Raw genomic sequence first — 17,286 nt, 5'->3', positions numbered from 1 at the left:
GGGAAGAGAATCAAGGGAGGAGTTGCTCATAGATATGATAAATTTGGAGGCGGCAGAAGAAGATGGTGGAGAAACTTCAACGAGGCAGGACTGGAGGTGGCAGTGTGCAAGAAAAAGGGAGGACGGCGCAAAAGTAGCTGTATGATGGTCCCTGATCTTTGAAACAAAGAAATTCATGAATTCCTTGCACTAGGTGAGGGAGGAGTGGGCATTGAAGATGGATTTAGGGAGGCATTTGGTCGTAGAAAAAAAGAGCCAAGAGTTATCCTTTCCCTCCAGGATGATTCCACAATAATGGGCTGTTGGCAGAATAGACTGACACGCAGTAGACCTTAGTGGTTAAGCCAAATCTAGCAATGGATAGCTAGGCCGGTTGTACACCAAGAGTGCTTATGTTGGCACACCTCAGACTTGAGGGAATGAAGATCGGCTGTATATGGGAAATGGCAGGGGTGGGAGATGGGAATAGTTTTGTTGGGAAGAATAGTGTTGAAGATAAAAGTAAGCAAGTGTTTAAGCAAGGAGGAATTTCTTCACCCAGGGTTGTGAATCTTTGGAATTCTTTGCCCCAGAGAGCTGTGGATGCTGAGTCTCTGAATATATTCAGGGCTGAGATAGATAGATTTTTGTATTCTAGGGGAATCAAGGGATATGGAGATCGGGCGAGAAAGTGGAGTTGAGGTCGATGATCTGCCATGATCTTATTGAATGGCAGATGGGCCATAAGGTCTACTCCTGCTCCTATTTCTTATGTTCTTATGTTCTTAAAATGATAGCTACAGCAGTGTAATTGTGAGTTGAGAGCCAAAAGCGAGGGATTTAGGAATTTGAGATGTGGTTGTAAGCAAATTGGTGGGGGGCGCGGTAGTGGGGAGGAAGTTTTTTTTCCCAGGGAACAGATGATGAAAGTAGTGGGACTGGAGGAGAATAAGGAGACGTGGGTGGTAAGGGAGACAAGGAAATGGTCAGAGATAGCTTTGTCCTCGCACTTTACTAAACCCCCTACTTTTGTGTCGTCAGCAAATTTGGTGCTATGCCCAGGTTTAAATCATTGAAATTTATTGAGAACAAAGGTAGACCCAGCATTGACTCCTTGAGTTACTCTACTTCCAACCGTTCTTCAATCTGACCAATGCCTATTAATCCAAACCATTTGTTTCCTGACCGCCAGCCAACTTTCGATCCATGCTGCTCTATTTGCTTTTATACCACATGCCTCATTTCTTTTTTGTAACTAGCCTCTTCTGAGACACACAGTTGAATCCTCCTGAAAATCTATACGCTTCTTTCCCTTTATCTATACAATTAAAAAACTCTTATTAAATTTGTCAAGTATGATTTGCCTTTAACAATTCCATGCTGACTGTCTTTGATTATCATGCGCATTCATTTAATTGCTATCTTGATTTTGAATTGTCGATTCTAAGAGTTTGCCCATAACTTACATTAAACTAACTGGCCCAAAGTTAACAGTTTATTCTTTTGTTACATTGGTTATGCTCTTGTCCCATGGGACAATGTGCATAATGAAGGAGGATTGAGAACTTGTGGTCCGATCCTCTGCTATCCCTTCTCTACTTCCTTCAGTTGCCGAGGGTACATGTCATAAGAGCCGAGTATCTTATCTACTTCGAATTCTAATTTTTCCACAATCAATTCCTTTTTTAACCATTATCTCCACATCCTTTTCTAGCACACCTGCATTCTTTCTTTAACCATGATTTGAGAACAGATGCAAAATATTTATGGCTTCTGTTTCCACCACTGTTATTGGTGGGGCATTGCACTGCTTGTTCTAACCTTTCCCTTAATTCTTTTGTTACTTAGCTTAAATTTATGTTCTTTTGTTACCAACTCACTAAGCAATGGAAATAGTTTTTCCCTATTTACCTTATCAAAACCTCATATAATTTTGAACACCTCTATCCTATTTCTCTTAGCCACTTTCTCTAGTCTCAGCACTTTATCTCCCTGGATTGTAAACTAGATTTGCTGAAGTAACCTTTTTTATGATTGTACTAATGACTTAATATTAATCATTATTAAATCTGAAAATGTGATTGATTCTGTCTCGTTGATTTGTATTGAATTTTACAACAGTTGTACGAACCGTGGGGTAAATATTATTCCACAAGATGGAAATATCAAAACAAAGTTTATGTTCAAACTGGCTAGTTTATTTTTTAAAGATTAGAATTTTCCACAGTGTGTTCGACTCTGGCCTTTCAACTTTGCATCATGAGTTTAAATCCAAACTGGATTAAATGGAGTTGAGGTACAGATCAACCATGATCTAATTGAATGGCGGAACAGGCTCCGGGGCTGAATGGCCTACTCCTGTTCCTGCAGATGAAAGTCTTTTGTTCTTGCTGGCTGTAAAGGTTCTATATGAAATGAGTTTAGGCAATCTCACTAATTCCAAATGAGCACAGGTCTGCAGCATAAAACGGTCCCTAATTTGGCCCTAATTGGCAGTTTCATTCCAAGAGATCACTCATCGTTGGTGTGGAAAATGGAGAAGCCTCACATTAGTGCAGTTGGGGATGTTCCCTTTAGGTTGGGGCTGGGGAGGATGTTGGAGCAGAGAGAGTTGTATTCTGCTGTACCTTAACTGGGAGTACCAGATGCAGATATTGCCTGCCCAAAATTTAAATGTTCCAATTCCCACTACTAACATCCTTCACCTTTTTAAAAAAATATATATATTATTCCGTGTAGTATATGATCGATTTCTGTTGCCTTTGCTAATCATCTCGCTGAAGACAAATTAGATATATATCTGGATGATAAACCCTTGTTGACTTATCTTTCATGTCTATTATGCAACTTGCCTGCACTCATTGCTGTTGCTGATACTGTGGATCAGGTTAGGACCTTGATGCTGTGCCTTCACTTGGTGTTGTGGAATTGGCATATTGTCTGTCCTCAGTCCTATGCCTGAGTATTGAATGACATTGACAAACTAACTATCAGAGGAAATCTAAGCTTGAAGGCCTGTAGTGATTGAGATCCTGATCCACTTGTCTGGGAAGCGTGTGGAAGTGTTTTATATTCCATTAACCACTGGTATTATATCACAAGAATAAGAATACACCACCATCTGCATTCTGTTAAATTTAGGTGGCTAATTTGACTTCAACCAGGGTGTGTCCATATTTTTACCTGTGATGTCAATAAAAAGCACAGATGAGGAATAATATGTAGTTTGTTCCACTGATGATAAAGATTACTAAATGGAGGCTATTTAATACTCAATCCTATTGAGTACTTTGTTTAATGTGTGTGTGCGCAAGTATGTGTGTGATATTTAGTTGAGAGAGTGCATTTCTGTATTACCCAGTTCTGAAGCGAGCCCCTACATTTGTATAAATAATTGATCATTATGAGCAATAGAACTGAAGTGACAACATGAGTCTAAAGAGGGAGCCTGACCAACAGCTTGGTTTTAAAAATTCAGGTACAGATATTATGACTTCTTTATCCATTTGCCTTTAAAATAAAAATACTATTGTTGATGACTTTGGGAGAGTTACAGAGCCTAATGATGTGAGGATGCAGATTATCAGATACAGTTGACACTGAATATCCCCATAGTTCACGACTGAATCTGCATTAATGATAATTAGGCTCCTTTGCAGTTGAGCTCAGTAACTCCATAAAGCCAGTACCCCCAATAGTGTCAGCACTCATTTAACCAAAATATTCAAACTTTAAAAAAAATAGATGGAGCAAAATAAAAGGACGTTAACATAATAATTTGTGATACTTTAATTTTTAGAAGTCGTCCTGATGATTTAGATTGCTCATACCCAACAATGCTTTGAGTTTGGAGACCATAATATTTACTTGATCTAAATTCAAACGTGCAGTTGTTTTTTTTTAAATAAGCATTTTGATCTTTTTTGGATTTTTTAATATGAAAGTGAGGGATATTATTATTGAGGCATTGAATACTTTCAAGCATGTTATCAGTGCCGAGTACTCTCTGGTTGGGTAAAACCTATGTGAGTTATAGAATAAAGCTCTCTCCACTTTGCCTAAATAGTGTGTTTCAATCTTGGAATAGCTTGTATTGTCCCAGTGGGACGATTGCTTGCGACATCAGTCACCTTGTGGCTCTTCTGAGCGAGATTGCCAACGTGGTGCCAGATTATATGACATGGATCCAAACCTACTAGGAACGGGGTTAAGATCGAAACACATTTTGTGTAGGACCCTTAACAGCCAGCAGAGGGAGGTGACTTGATCCTATCAGTCTGGGCTCAGATCCCAGTCTGCTAACTCACTAACATTTTTATTTTATAATCTATTTAATTTTTGTTCAAGTCTTTGGAACCATTGGCGGTTGTGAATGGAATGTGTCTTAGCACAATTACCTGACGATTCGGGAATGGTTTCTAAAGAGCGTAGAGTTTCACTGGTCTTACACACAGACCGTACGGTATTATGACTTGTGGAATAAACTGCTTACCCCATTGTCGTCCCTAACATTGTTATCTTCTGGCTTTGCTCGTGCTTCCTACTCTTCCTTATGGTGTTGTCATCTAACCCTTCCACTTTAAGGCTCCCAGTGACTCTGAGCAGACAGCAGAGTGTACTGAAGACAGCCCTGCTATAGAAGACCAGTTCCTGGGGGAGGTATTCGATCAATCCCATTACTTTTTTATTGTAGTTTTATCTGTGTGCATGCGGATAACACTTTGTGCTGGTAGTACTTATACTGGTTCAGTAACCAGTGTTTTATGTTGCAAAGTTCACAGTTAGCGATTGATCAGAGTGTTGAATGTTCTTGTTTAGCAATTATACAGAACAATTAATTTTTTTCAAAAGGGATTTTCTTTCTTGAAGGTGCTGACTCCTTGCTGGGGTACAGTCATCCTCCATTACCTTGTGTTAATGGCCTTTACAGCAAATATTGGCAGCTTTTTGACGAGAAAGGACATCATAGCCGATCCTGCCCTCTCCTGATGTACACGCATACATTTCCAGGAGTGGATGCTGGATAGTTATCGATGATGGGAACCATGGCTGATTTTCCTCTTGCTAACACAGAGATTCTGAGGCCAATTGTAATACACCTGCTGCTGCTCTGGCTGAGCTCAGTTAATGGAACACAGGCTGTGAATTGAACCATAGATCTTCCTGGTCTTTATGCCTCAGCTATTCCTGTACTCAGCGACTGAATAAACTGGCTAAACCATCAGGGAAAAACATAAGCTAGTCTGGGACTATATTTTATAATCCAGTCTAGGATTATACATTATAATCTGAGTTTGGACTGTGCTTCATAATTTATTTTGAGACTATATTGTACTAGAAAAAGTTGCGGACAGTCATAAAATTCTACAATTTTTTTGGTGACTATATTCTTCAAAGTAATAGGACACTGAACAAGATAGACTATCTTAACTGCAAATGCTGGGATTTGTGGCATCTATGTGAGTGTTTTGTATACTGCATATAATTAGCTTTTTATTTATTTGCCATATAGACAGAAAGTAAGCACGAAGAAGATGATGAAGATTTGGACCTCAGTGGGTCCACATCTGAGAAGCAAGTTGAGGATGAAACCAAATTCAATATTTCTATCAGTGGAGGTCAGTAGTTTCTAGAAGTTGGTGATTTATGTTCTAAAGAAAAACAATGAGGGAATAAACTTTCTCCCATCAAATTTAGTGAAGAAGTCAGCACAAGTACAAAACTGAAATCACCACTTTTTTTTATTCACGTGACCTTTTTGCTAAGAAGAAAAAAGAAATTTCACTCCCAGAACTGACAAATACAATTGTTATATTTTCCATGAGGCAATTTCCATAAAGTCTGTATATTGCCAAATCAAGTCGTAGACGTTTACAGCACAGAAGGAGGAAGACCATCTGACCCGTCGTGTCTGTGCCAGCCCTTGCTAGAATGAATAGCTGACCTCTATTTCACAACATGTTTTGAATGGAATACTGAGTAGATCTTGTGTGATGCTTTTTTTGCACAAGTTAGTCTGACTTTAAATCAGTTATAGAAAGTACAATAAAAAATGGACATTCAAGGTAGTTCACCATCCAACTACTAGCAAAGTTGTACTTTGCAAAATTCTATCTAATTTCGCAGGATTTGAATGTAATCCAATTCACTATACTTCACAGCAGGACTGGTAAGTGGCAAGTGTTACAGGTCTGCAGGGGAAAATATCGAAAAATCGACAACAATTTAAAATAAAAAGTACACTTTATCATCTGTGCAAATGAGAGTAGTGAATGTGGTTTAGTCTTTCCCATGAAGTGTTAAAATAAGCCTGTGAATGTGCCGCCAGATTTTCTCGTCCGAGATCATTTTCCTATCGCTCTGCTCCCAAAACACCAAATTTCCATCCCCAAAACAATGTAGGGGCTGAAATTGCAACTCTCAGAAAGGCCGTTAGCGCCTCCATGAAGCACAAACGTGCTGCTGCATGGTTTTTGCCTGGGGGCGACAACCAGAGCGCCCCACCCGGAGGGGCTCCGCCGGTGAAGAGTGGTTTGTGCCATGTCCCGCAATTTGCGCACCAGCATGGAGCACGCACATTGACGACATCATCACCGCGCGCGCCAACCCCTTATTGGCCCGGGCCAACCCCTTTGCGCCAAGACACGGAGTCAGTGCAGGGTGCCCCGGCTTCCCTTAAAGGGGAAGTGGTAGTATGGTGGCCACCATTTTTTTCCTGTCGGCCGACTTTTCATTCGGCTCGATAATGGCGGCCTGGCTGCACTTGCGGCTGCCAACATACAGCTCAGCACCCCCTCTTGGGTGCCAGGCCGCTGGCCTGGCCTACACCCTCCCTTGTGGCCTAGTGGGCACCACTAACATGGCTGCAGAGCTTGCAGTGGCTCTCCCTTTTAAAAGAAGGGGAGGGACGTTGTAACACATCGGCGTGACGCGGCACGTCTGCATCGCGCAGACGTCATCAGCGTGGCATTGAGCGTCGCGCCGCATGAACGCTCCATTACTGCAACCAACATTTTCTTTATTCAAAGAAGCCAATTCCAAGACAGGAACGGTGCTTCCCAAGCCGGCACAAAAAAAATCAGATAATTCAAATTGACCACCGCAAACCCAGCACGGGACAATTTCAGCCCCATAATTTCTAATCCCAAATCTCTAAAACGCAGAAATTAATTGAGCCGCTCATCACATTTAACTGTCAATCTATCTTCCCATCCCATATGCAAACATAAAATAAAAATGCATCCATGCATCTGTCAGCTGCTGTCTGAATATTGAAAGTTGGCAGGCGGTGAAGAAGGCAAATGGTATGTTGGCCTTCATAGCTAGGGGATTTGAGTATAGGAGCAGGGAGGTCTTACTGCAGTTGTACAGACCTTGGTGAGGCCTCACCTGGAATATTGTGTTCAGTTTTGGTCTCCTAATCTGAGGAAGGACATTCTTGCTATTGAGGGAGTGCAGCGAAGGTTCACCAGACTGATTCCTGGGATGGCAGGACTGACATATGAGGAGACACTGGATCAACTGGGCCTGTATTCACTGGAGTTTAGAAGGATGAGAGGTGATCTCATAGAAACATAAAATTCTGACGGGATTGGACAGGTTAGATGCTGGAATAATGTTCCCGATGATGGGGACGTCCAGAACCAGGGGACACAGTCTAAGGATAAGGGGTAAGCCATTTAGGACTGAGCTGAGGAGAAACATCTTCACTCAGAGAGTTGTTAACCTGTGGAATTCCCTGCTGCAGAGAGTTGTTGATGCCTAACATCTGTGGTTGGGAAAATGTTGGAGTCCATTATTAAAGAAGTAGTAACAGGACATTTGGAAAAGCAAAATTCGGTCAGGCAGAGTCAGCATGGATTTATGAAGGGTAAGTCACATTTGACAAATTTGCTGGAATTTTTTGAGGATGTAACGAACAGGTTGGATAAAGGAGAACCAGTAGATGTGGTGTATTTGGACTTCCAGAAGGCATTTGACAAGGTGCCACATAAAGGGCCCAAGTTTCCACAAGAAAAAAAACGGGCACCCCTCCGAGCTGGGCGGCCGTTTTTCGCGCCTAAAACGGCGCCTAAAAAAATCCTCGATATTCTCCACCTACTTACAGGTCCTCTGGCCCTCGGCGCAGCCAGCACGAGCTGTGGGGGGGGCGGAGCCAGGTCCCGACGCTGAAAACAGTGCCGGGACCTCTGCACATGCGCGCTACAGTCGGCATGCAAGTGCAGTAGCTCCAGGCGCCGAACTGTGTGGGAGGGGCCCGAAGCACGCAGCCCCTAGCCCTGGCTGAATGGCCTCACTGGGGCTGCGTGAATAAGGCTCCTCCCACGGCCAGCACCTGCTCCCCCCCGACCAGACCCGACACTCGCTCCCCCCCCCCCCCCCATCGACCAGACACCCGCTCCCCCCCGCCGACCAGACCCGACCCGACACCCGCTCCCCCCCCCGCCCCAACCCGAGACCCGACACCCACTTCCCCCCCCCCCCCCCCGACTGACCCGACCCACGCTCCTGTTCCCCGACCCGACCCCCCCCCTCTCTTTCCCCCCCTCTCTCTTTCCCCCCCGCTCTCTCTCTCTCTCTCTCTCTCTCTCCCTCCCATCTCTCTCTCTCTCTCCCTCCCCCTCTCTCTCTCTCCCTCCCCCTCTCTCCCTCTCCCCTCTCCCTCTCCCTCTCTCTCTCCCTCCCTCCCCCTCTCTCTCTCTCTCTCTCTCTCTCTCTCTCTCTCCCTCCCTCCCTCCCTCCCTCCCTCCCTCCCTCCCTCCCTCCCTCCCTCCCTCCCTCCCTCCCTCCCTCCCTCCCTCCCCTCTCCCTCCCTCCCTCTCTCCCTCCCTCCCCCCCTCTCTCTCTCCCTCCCTCCCCCCCTCTCTCTCTCTCCCTCCCTCCCCCTCTCTCTCTCTCTCTCTCTCTCTCTCTCTCTCTCTCTCTCTCTCTCTCCCTCCCTCCCTCCCTCCCTCCCTCCCTCCCTCCCTCTCTCTCTCTCTCTCTCTCTCTCTCTCTCTCTCTCTCTCTCTCTCTCTCTCTCTCTCTCTCTCTCTCTCTCTCTCTCCCTCCCCTCTCTCTCCCTCCCTCCCCCCCCTCTCTCTCTCTCTCCCTCCCTCCCCCCCTCTCTCTCTCTCCCTCCCTCCCTCCCTCCCTCCCTCCCTCCCTCCCTCTCTCTCTCTCTCTCTCTCTCTCTCTCTCTCTCTCCCCCTCCCGCTCAGCGGCACGAACGGCTGCAGAATTCTCCCTGGCTGAAGCACTTTCACACAGGTAGGAAGATGGTTTATTTAATCTTTTCTTTGCTTATAAATGTTTATTCAGGTTGGATTTATTTGTATAATATTTGTAGAAGTATAAATAAGGATTTATTGTCGAATTTAATGAGTTCCCTTCCCCCCCCCTCCATCCCCCCCACCTCGTTCTGGACGCCTAATTTGTAACCTGCGCCTGATTTTTTAATGTGTAGAACAGGTTTTTTCAGTTCTACAAAAATCTTCACTGGCTCCATTCTACTTTAGTTTGGAGTACGTTTTCACTGTGGAAACTTTCAAATCAGGCATCAGTGGCCGAACACGCCCCCTTTTGAAGAAAAAATTCTGTTCTAAACTAGAACTGTTCTACCTGACTAGAACTGCAGAAAAAAAAATGTGGAGAATTGTGATTTCTAAAATAGTCCGTTCTCCACCAGTTGCTCCTAAAAATCAGGCGCGAATCATGTGGAAACTTGGGCCCAAAAGGTTACTGCACAAGATAAAAGTTCACGGGGTTGGGGGTAATATATTAGCATGGATCGAGGATTGGTTAACGAACAGAAAACAGAGTCGGGATAAATGGTTCATTCTCGGGTTGGCAATCAGTAACGAGTGGGATACCGCAGGGATCAGTGCTGGGACCCCAACTATTTACAATCTATATTAACGAATTGGAACAAGGGACCGAGTGTAACGTAGCCAAGTTTGCTGATGATACAAAGATGGGAGGGAAAGCAATGTGTGAGGAAGACACAGAAAATCTGCAAAAGGACCGAGACAGGTTAAGTGACTGGGCAAAAATTTGGCAGATGGAGTATAATATTGGAAAGTGTGAGGTCATGAACTTTGGCAGAAAAAAAATCAAAGAGCAAGTTATTATTTAAATGGGGAAAGATTGCAAAGTGCTGCAGTACAGCGGGACCTGGGGGTACTTGTGCATGAAACGCAAAAGGTTAGTATGCAGGCACAGCAAGTGATCAGGAAGGCCAATGAAATCTTGGTCTTTATTGCAAAAGGGGTGGAGTATAAATGCAGGGAAGTCTTGCTGCAGTTATACAGGGTATTGGTGAGGCCACACCTGGAATACTGTGTGCAGTTTTGGTTTCCATATTTACGAAAAGATATACTTTCTTTGGAGGCAGTTCAGAGAAGATTCACTGGGTTGATTCCAAAGATGAGGGGCTTGACCTATGAGGAAAGGTTGAGTAGGTTGGGTCTCTACTCATTGGAATTCAGAAGATTGAGAGGTGATCTTATCGAAAGGTATAAGATTATGAGGGGGCTTGACAAGGTGGATGCAGGGAAAATGTTTCCACTGATGGGAGAGACTAGAATTAGGGGCCATAATCTTAGAATAAGGGGCCGCCCATTTAAAACAGAGATGAGGAGAAATTTCTTCTCTGAGGGTTGTAAATCTGTGGAATTCGCTGCTTCAGAACTGTGGAAGTTGGGATATTGAATAAATTTAAGAAAGAAATACAGTTTCTTAACCGATAAGGGGATAGGGGTTATGGGGAGCGGGCTGGGAAGTGGACCTGAGTCCATGATCGGATCAGCCAAGATCGTATTAAATGGCGGAGCAGGCTCGAGGAGCCGTATGGCCTACTCCTGCTCCTATTTCTTATGTTCTTATTAAATGGAATTGTGTGCTAATCTTGGGTTAGGAAAGGGAAAGAATATTGTACAGTATATTTTCAAGTCCTTGGGATGTCGCAGGTGCTTTACGACAAATGGTTTACTTTTTAAAGTGCAGTCAATTCAATGTAGGTAAATGCGGCGATCAATTTGTGTAGACCATGGTCTCACAAGCTTCAAATCAATGAGTGACCAGTTAATCGGCTTTTGATGACGATGATTCAGAGAGGAATGTTGGCCAGGACATCAGCAGAACTCTCTGCTCATTGAATACTACCATAGGATCTCTTACATCCACCTGAACAGTTCAGGCCTTAGTTTAATGTCTCATCTGAAAGTTGGCAACCCTGACCATACAGCACTCCCTTAGTGAAGGATTCCAGTGGTTTATAGATTGGATTAAAATATTTTGGTAAGATGACACACATTTAAAAATTCCTTTCTGTACTACAGATGTCGATGGGCTGATTACTCAGGCTTTGCTGACTGGTAACTTCGAAGGAGCCGTTGATCTTTGCTTATATGATAATCGAATGGCGGATGCCATCATATTAGCAATAGCTGGAGGACAGGAACTTCTGGCTAAGACACAAAAAAAATACTTTGCCAAAACAAAAAGCAAGATCACCAGGGTAAGGTGGCTTTCGTTTTGACTGCGTTTTGAATCTCATTACTTAGGAACTTTGTTCTGATGTTTTGGATATAATATTTAGTTGATAGATGCTGTAGTGACAAGAGATTGGAAAGAGATTCTACAGTCATGTGATATTCAGAACTGGAAGGAAGCTTTGGCTGCCTTGTTGACGTATGCGAGGCCTGATGAATTTGCTGCATTTTGTGGTGAGTAAAATTGCTTTGCCCTCTGTTTTGAAGTATTTGTCATCCTGTCTCTAATTGATTGTAAACAAGAGGAATTTATCATAAAGGTACAGGTTGAACCTCTCTAATCTGGGACTCTTTGCTCCGGCATCAATCCCAGCGGGGGATCGCGACCCACGCTGTGTCCCAGGGCTGGTTGCTCCTCTTCTCCCCACTGCCACTGGTATTCCCTCCTCGGTCGGGTCGGATTGTTGTCAGCAGTACCCGGTAAGTTTTTAATGTAATGTAATGTCATTTTGGGCGGAGACACCAACTCTCAGAGCAGCGGGGTCAATGTGTACCTGTGGGGAACATCAGTGAAGTGTCGCCGTGGGCTGCAGATCAGCCGAGAAAGATCGGCAGTGTTTACAGCCGAGTATAAATCCTTCCAACTGATGTAAAGTCCACTGTCTGATCGTGAGAGTTTGTTTTTGATGAGCAATCTTCATTGTTTTAAACATTAGTTCAGAGAGCCTGCAATACTTCAGCCGACTTTGTCCTCTTAACTACAAAACCTGCCTAATCGTAAATATCAGTTTTTAAACAAAATAAAAAAATTATTGATCATGTATGATTCACACATGAAAAGTGTGTGAGAAAGAGAGAGAAATGGACGGATGGATTCTAGTTGGATTAAAATATGATAAAACTACAGGTGGATAAAACATGTCTGTTTTATTTCACAAACTCATTCTGTTCGGTGGTAATGCAACATGATTGGCACTGACGATTAAAGCAATGCACTTCAACATGCAGATCAGACACATCCTTGCCCGCTCTCCGATCTGTGTAGTACATTTGAATGAAAACGAATGAAAATAATGAGCTTACAGCTAGTTAACATCTTAGTCTGTATTCCCTACAGATTGTCCACAAATCGTGTTTCATTACCACCGAGCAAAATGAGTTTGAGAAATAAAAGAGACATGTTTTACCCAGGCCAGGACCCCAGGGTGCCAGATAAGAGAGGTTCAACCTATACTTGGCAAGTTGTTTTGTTAGCGAGGCATGGCCTATCCATTGAAACACCAGTGGCACATATCTCCAAAGATGGAATAAAATGACCAGAACCATTACATATTGGTAGCACAACAACTGATATTGAATAAATTTTGAAACAAAAATGCATTAATTCCATTATCTAAGTATTTCTGTAGTACTGCTGTACTTGATGGGGCTATTGTTTTAATAAATGGAATGGGGTTAGAATTGATATTATATAATTTACATTTATTTTGTTTCAATAAAGAAAAAGGAAATCAACTGCATTATATAAAGTTTCCTCCATATACAAGATGCAGAGTTGAGAGCAGGTTGTTGCTGTGGCATCCATCACAAAAGCTCAACTTCCAAACGACCTGTTCAAAACTGAGCCTTTCCAAAATAAGGTTCTGGCTCTCCTTTGAACAATGGCTTGACATGGTGCAACTGACCAGAACTCCACTACAGTTAGTGCAGGTGGTGGCAGAGAGAAGACTGGTGCTGGCTGTAAAACACTGGCAGCATGCAAACTTGTGATCAATCTTGCTGTACTCATATATCTCAGGATAGTGACATTCTCCCTGCTACTTAGAAATGCATTTAACACAAGTAGTGTATAGAGTCAAAGTGCTATTTTCTTGCTTCATTTTTCATTATTAATTATATATTTTAAGATATGTCTCTCAAGGTTGATAAGATTTGACACCTCTGCATCATGTTAATTACTGTTTACATCCAATAATATCAAGCACTTTCATATTTCCCATTAACAATTAATTTGCTGAGAATGTAGAAAAGCAGTGATTTGCTGCTTTTTCCCCTTTTCCTTCCTCAGTTAAAGGTGGTGATTTGTAATGGGCTACAGTTTACTATGTGCCTACAAACCTTCCAGTACATCAGCATAGTCACTTTTTTTGGCAGGCTATTTAATCCTTAGACTGAATCATATGACTCCTGCCAGCAGTTCAACCATGATCAGCTAACAACATAGACTGGGGATCGAAACTGGGCCCTCCATGATTTCTGCGGCTCAGCCCCATATTGAACAATGCATTTATCCCCTCAGCCATTTGAGGATCTGTTGATCTGATTTAGGTCAAAACGTTACAATACACCATCTGATGCCACTACTTGCTTCCTATTTAACAGTCATTTTCCTTTAGCAGAATTAGATATGGCTGCCAGTGTGGTCAGTTCATTGAGGAAGGTTTGATCAGTGGTGATAAGTATGTTTAAAAAAAAAAATAATAATTCCACAACTAGATGTTTTACATTTAAATCAAAGCTTAGAAACATAGAAAATAGGTGCAGGAGTAGGCCATTCGGCCCTTCGAGCCTGCACCACCATTCAATAAGATCATGGCTGATCATTCACCTCAATACCCCTATCCTGCTTTCTCTCCATACCCCTTGATCCCTTTAGCCATAAGGGCCATATCTAACTCCCTCTTGAATACATCCAGTGAACTGGCATCAACAACTCCCTGCGGTAGGGAATTCCACAGGTTAACAACTCTCTGAGTGAAGAAGTTTCTCCTCATCTCAGTCCTAAATGACTTACCCCTTATGCTTGGACTATGTCCCCTGGTTCTGAACTTCCTCAACATCAGGAACATTCTTCCTGCATCTAACCTGTCCAGTCCCGTCAGAATTTTATATGTTTCTATGCGATCCCCTCTCATCCTTCTAAACTCCAGTGAATACAGGCCCAGTCGATCCAGTCTCTCCTCATATGTCAGTCCTGCCATCCCAGGAATCAGTCTGGTGAACGTTTGCTGCACTCCCTCAATAGCAAGAACGTCCTTCCTAAGATTAGGAAACCAAAACTGAACACACTATTCCAGGTGAGGCCTCAACTGCAGTAAGACCTCCCTACTCCTATACTCAAATCCTCTAGCTATGAAGGCCAACATACCATTTGCCGCCTTCATCGCCTGCTGTACCTGCATGCCAACTTTCAATGACTGACGAACCATGACACCCAGGTCTCGTTGCACCTCCCCTTTTCCTAATCTGGCGACATTCAGATAATATTCTGCCTTTGCGTTTTTGCCACCAAAGTGGATAACCTCACATTTATCCACATTATACTGCATCTGCCATGCATTTGCCCACTCACCTAACCTATCCAAGTCACCCTGCAGCCTCTTAGCGTCCTCCTCACAGCTCACACCGCCACCCAGCTTAGTGTCATCTGCAAACTTGGAGATATTACACTCAATTCCTTCATCTAAATCGTTAATGTATATTGTAAATAGCTGGCATCCCAGCACTGAGCCCTGCGGCACCCCACTAGTCACTGCCTGCCATTCTAAAAAGGACCCGTTTATCCTGACTCTCTGCTTCCTGTCTGCCAACTAGTTCTCTATCCACATCAGTACATTACCCCCAATACCATGTGCTTTAATTTTGCACACCAATCTCTTGTGTGGGACCTTGTCAAAAGCCTTTTGAAAGTCCAAATACACCACATCCACTGGTTCCCCCTTGTCCACTCTACCAATTACATCCTCAAAAAATTCTAGAAGATTTGTCAAGCATGATTTCCCTTTCATAAATCCATGTTGACTTGGACCGATCCTGTCACTGCTTTCCAAATGCGCTGCTATTTCATCTTTAATACTTGATTCCAACATTTTCCCCACTACTGATGTCAGGCTAACCGGTCTATAATTACCCATTTTCTCTCTCCCTCCTTTCTTTAAAAAGTGGTGTTCCATTAGCTACCCTCCAGTCCATAGGAACTGATCCAGAGTCAATAGACTGTTGGAAAATGATCACCAATGCATCCACTATTTCTAGGGCTACTTCCTTAAGTACTCTGGGATGCAGACTATCAGGCCCCGGGGATCTATCGGCCTTCAATCCCATCAATTTCCCCAACACAATTTCCCTCCTAATAAGGATATCTTTCAGTTCCTCCTTCTCACTGGACCCTCGGTCCCCTAGTATTTCTGAAAGGTTATTTGTGTCTTCCTTTGTGAAGGCAGAACCAAAGTATTTGTTTAACTGGTCCGCCATTTCTTTGTTCCCCATTATAAATTCACCTGAATCTGACTGCGTTTGTTTTCACTAATCTTTTTCTCTTCACATATCTATAGAAGCTTTTGCAGTCAGTTTTTATGTTCCCAGCAAGCTATCTCTCATACTCTATTTTCCCCCTCCTAATTAAACCCTTTGTCCTCCTCTGCTGTATTATAAAATTCTCCCAGTCCTCAGGTTTGCTGCTTTTTCTGGCCAATTTATATGCCTCTTCCTTGGATTTAACACTATCCTTAATTTCCCTTGTTAGCCACGGTTGAGCCACCTTCCCCGTTTTATTATTACTCCAGGCAGGGATGTACAATTATTGAAAGTTTATCCATGTGATCTTTGAATGTTTGCCATTGCCTATCCACCGTCAACACTTTAAGTATCACTTGCCAGTCTATTCTAGCCAATTGACGTCCCATACCATCGAAGTTACCTTTCCTTAAGTTCAGGACCCTAGTCTCTGAATTAACTGTGTAACTCTCCATCTTAATAAAGAATTCTACCATATTATGGTCACTCCTCCCCAAGGGGCCTCGCACAACAAGATTGCTAATTAGTCCTTTCTCATTACACATCACCCAGTCTAGAATGGCCAGCCCTCTAGTTGGTTGCTCGACTTATTGGTCTAGAAAACCATCCCTAATACACTCCAGGAAATCCTCCTTCACCGCATTGCTACCAGTTTGGTTAGCCCAATCAATATGTAGATTAAAGTCGCCCATGATAACTGCTGTACCTTTATTGCACGCATCCCTAATTTCTTGTTTGATGCTGTCCCAACCTCACTACTACTGTTTGGTGGTCTGTACACAACTCCCACTAGCGTTTTCTGCCCTTTGGTATTCCATAGCTCCACCCATAAACATTGCAATTTATGTTGCAAAGATTAAAATTTGAGGGGTGGTTTTATAGTGGCAGATGCTAACTAGCTGGCAGGATTATTATCTCATGGAATTAAAAACAGAAATTCTACATGTGTGTGTATATAGCTCCCTGGGAATGCCCAGTTTTCCAAGCTCAGAGGTCAGGAAAGAGCAGAGACCTGCATCAGTGGGTCTCGGCCCCTTTAGCATTGCCCTGGGATTTCTGAAGCTTTCCTTGGAGGGCATAGGTTGGTCTTGATGTCCAGTGCCCGACAGGCCTGCAACTGTGCTCCTTCTTTTTTCAGTTTCTGCTAACGCTCTTCCCTAACAACGAGCAGGCTACAAATGGTTGGGTTCAAGAAGTTCCAGTGGTTCTGGGGCTGGACAAGAGCTGCGCACCTGAAATGTAGGGCTGAGGCACGGAGAGGGGGCAGAAAAACATGCCCTGCAATGTCATTCCAATAGCTCTGCTGCTGTGACATTTTATAGGCTTCCACTCTGATATTAACTGCATGTGATTCTGGCACAGCGACACTGGGTGTGGAGCACAAATGCTTAGTGACACGGAGTGAGAAACGGAGGTTTAATCCCCGCTCAGTTGCTCATCTGAGCTGCATCAATGCGGGAGCACCAAGAAAAAGCTGCAGGGTGACAGGGACTTGAAGCAGGGCATCACGTGTGGGTGGTTAGTAACACCTCCTGGCAGT

The 17,286-nt window shown here is 43.5% G+C and overlaps 1 protein-coding gene across 7 annotated transcripts in view; it reads left to right on the top strand.

Annotated features, from left to right (window-relative positions):
• The window catches only part of sec31a (SEC31 homolog A, COPII coat complex component), a 147,437-nt gene that overhangs the window by 77,514 nt on the left and 52,637 nt on the right, over positions 1-17,286 (top strand). For 6 of the 7 annotated variants that reach the window (XM_070871009.1, XM_070871010.1, XM_070871007.1 and 3 more), the window contains exons 14-17: positions 4,564-4,638; positions 5,492-5,597; positions 11,298-11,476; positions 11,558-11,684. In XM_070871009.1, coding sequence (XP_070727110.1) covers positions 4,564-4,638; positions 5,492-5,597; positions 11,298-11,476; positions 11,558-11,684 — 487 coding nt within the window. The remainder of the gene's footprint in view (positions 1-4,563; positions 4,639-5,491; positions 5,598-11,297; positions 11,477-11,557; positions 11,685-17,286) is intronic. The other variant, XM_070871006.1, reaches the window with a different exon arrangement.

This window comes from Pristiophorus japonicus, chromosome 2 (genome assembly GCF_044704955.1).
Source record: "Pristiophorus japonicus isolate sPriJap1 chromosome 2, sPriJap1.hap1, whole genome shotgun sequence".
Classification (NCBI taxonomy): Eukaryota; Metazoa; Chordata; class Chondrichthyes; family Pristiophoridae; genus Pristiophorus; species Pristiophorus japonicus.
Note: the sequence above shows the minus strand (reverse complement) of the source record. Positions and strands in the feature narration are given on the sequence as shown.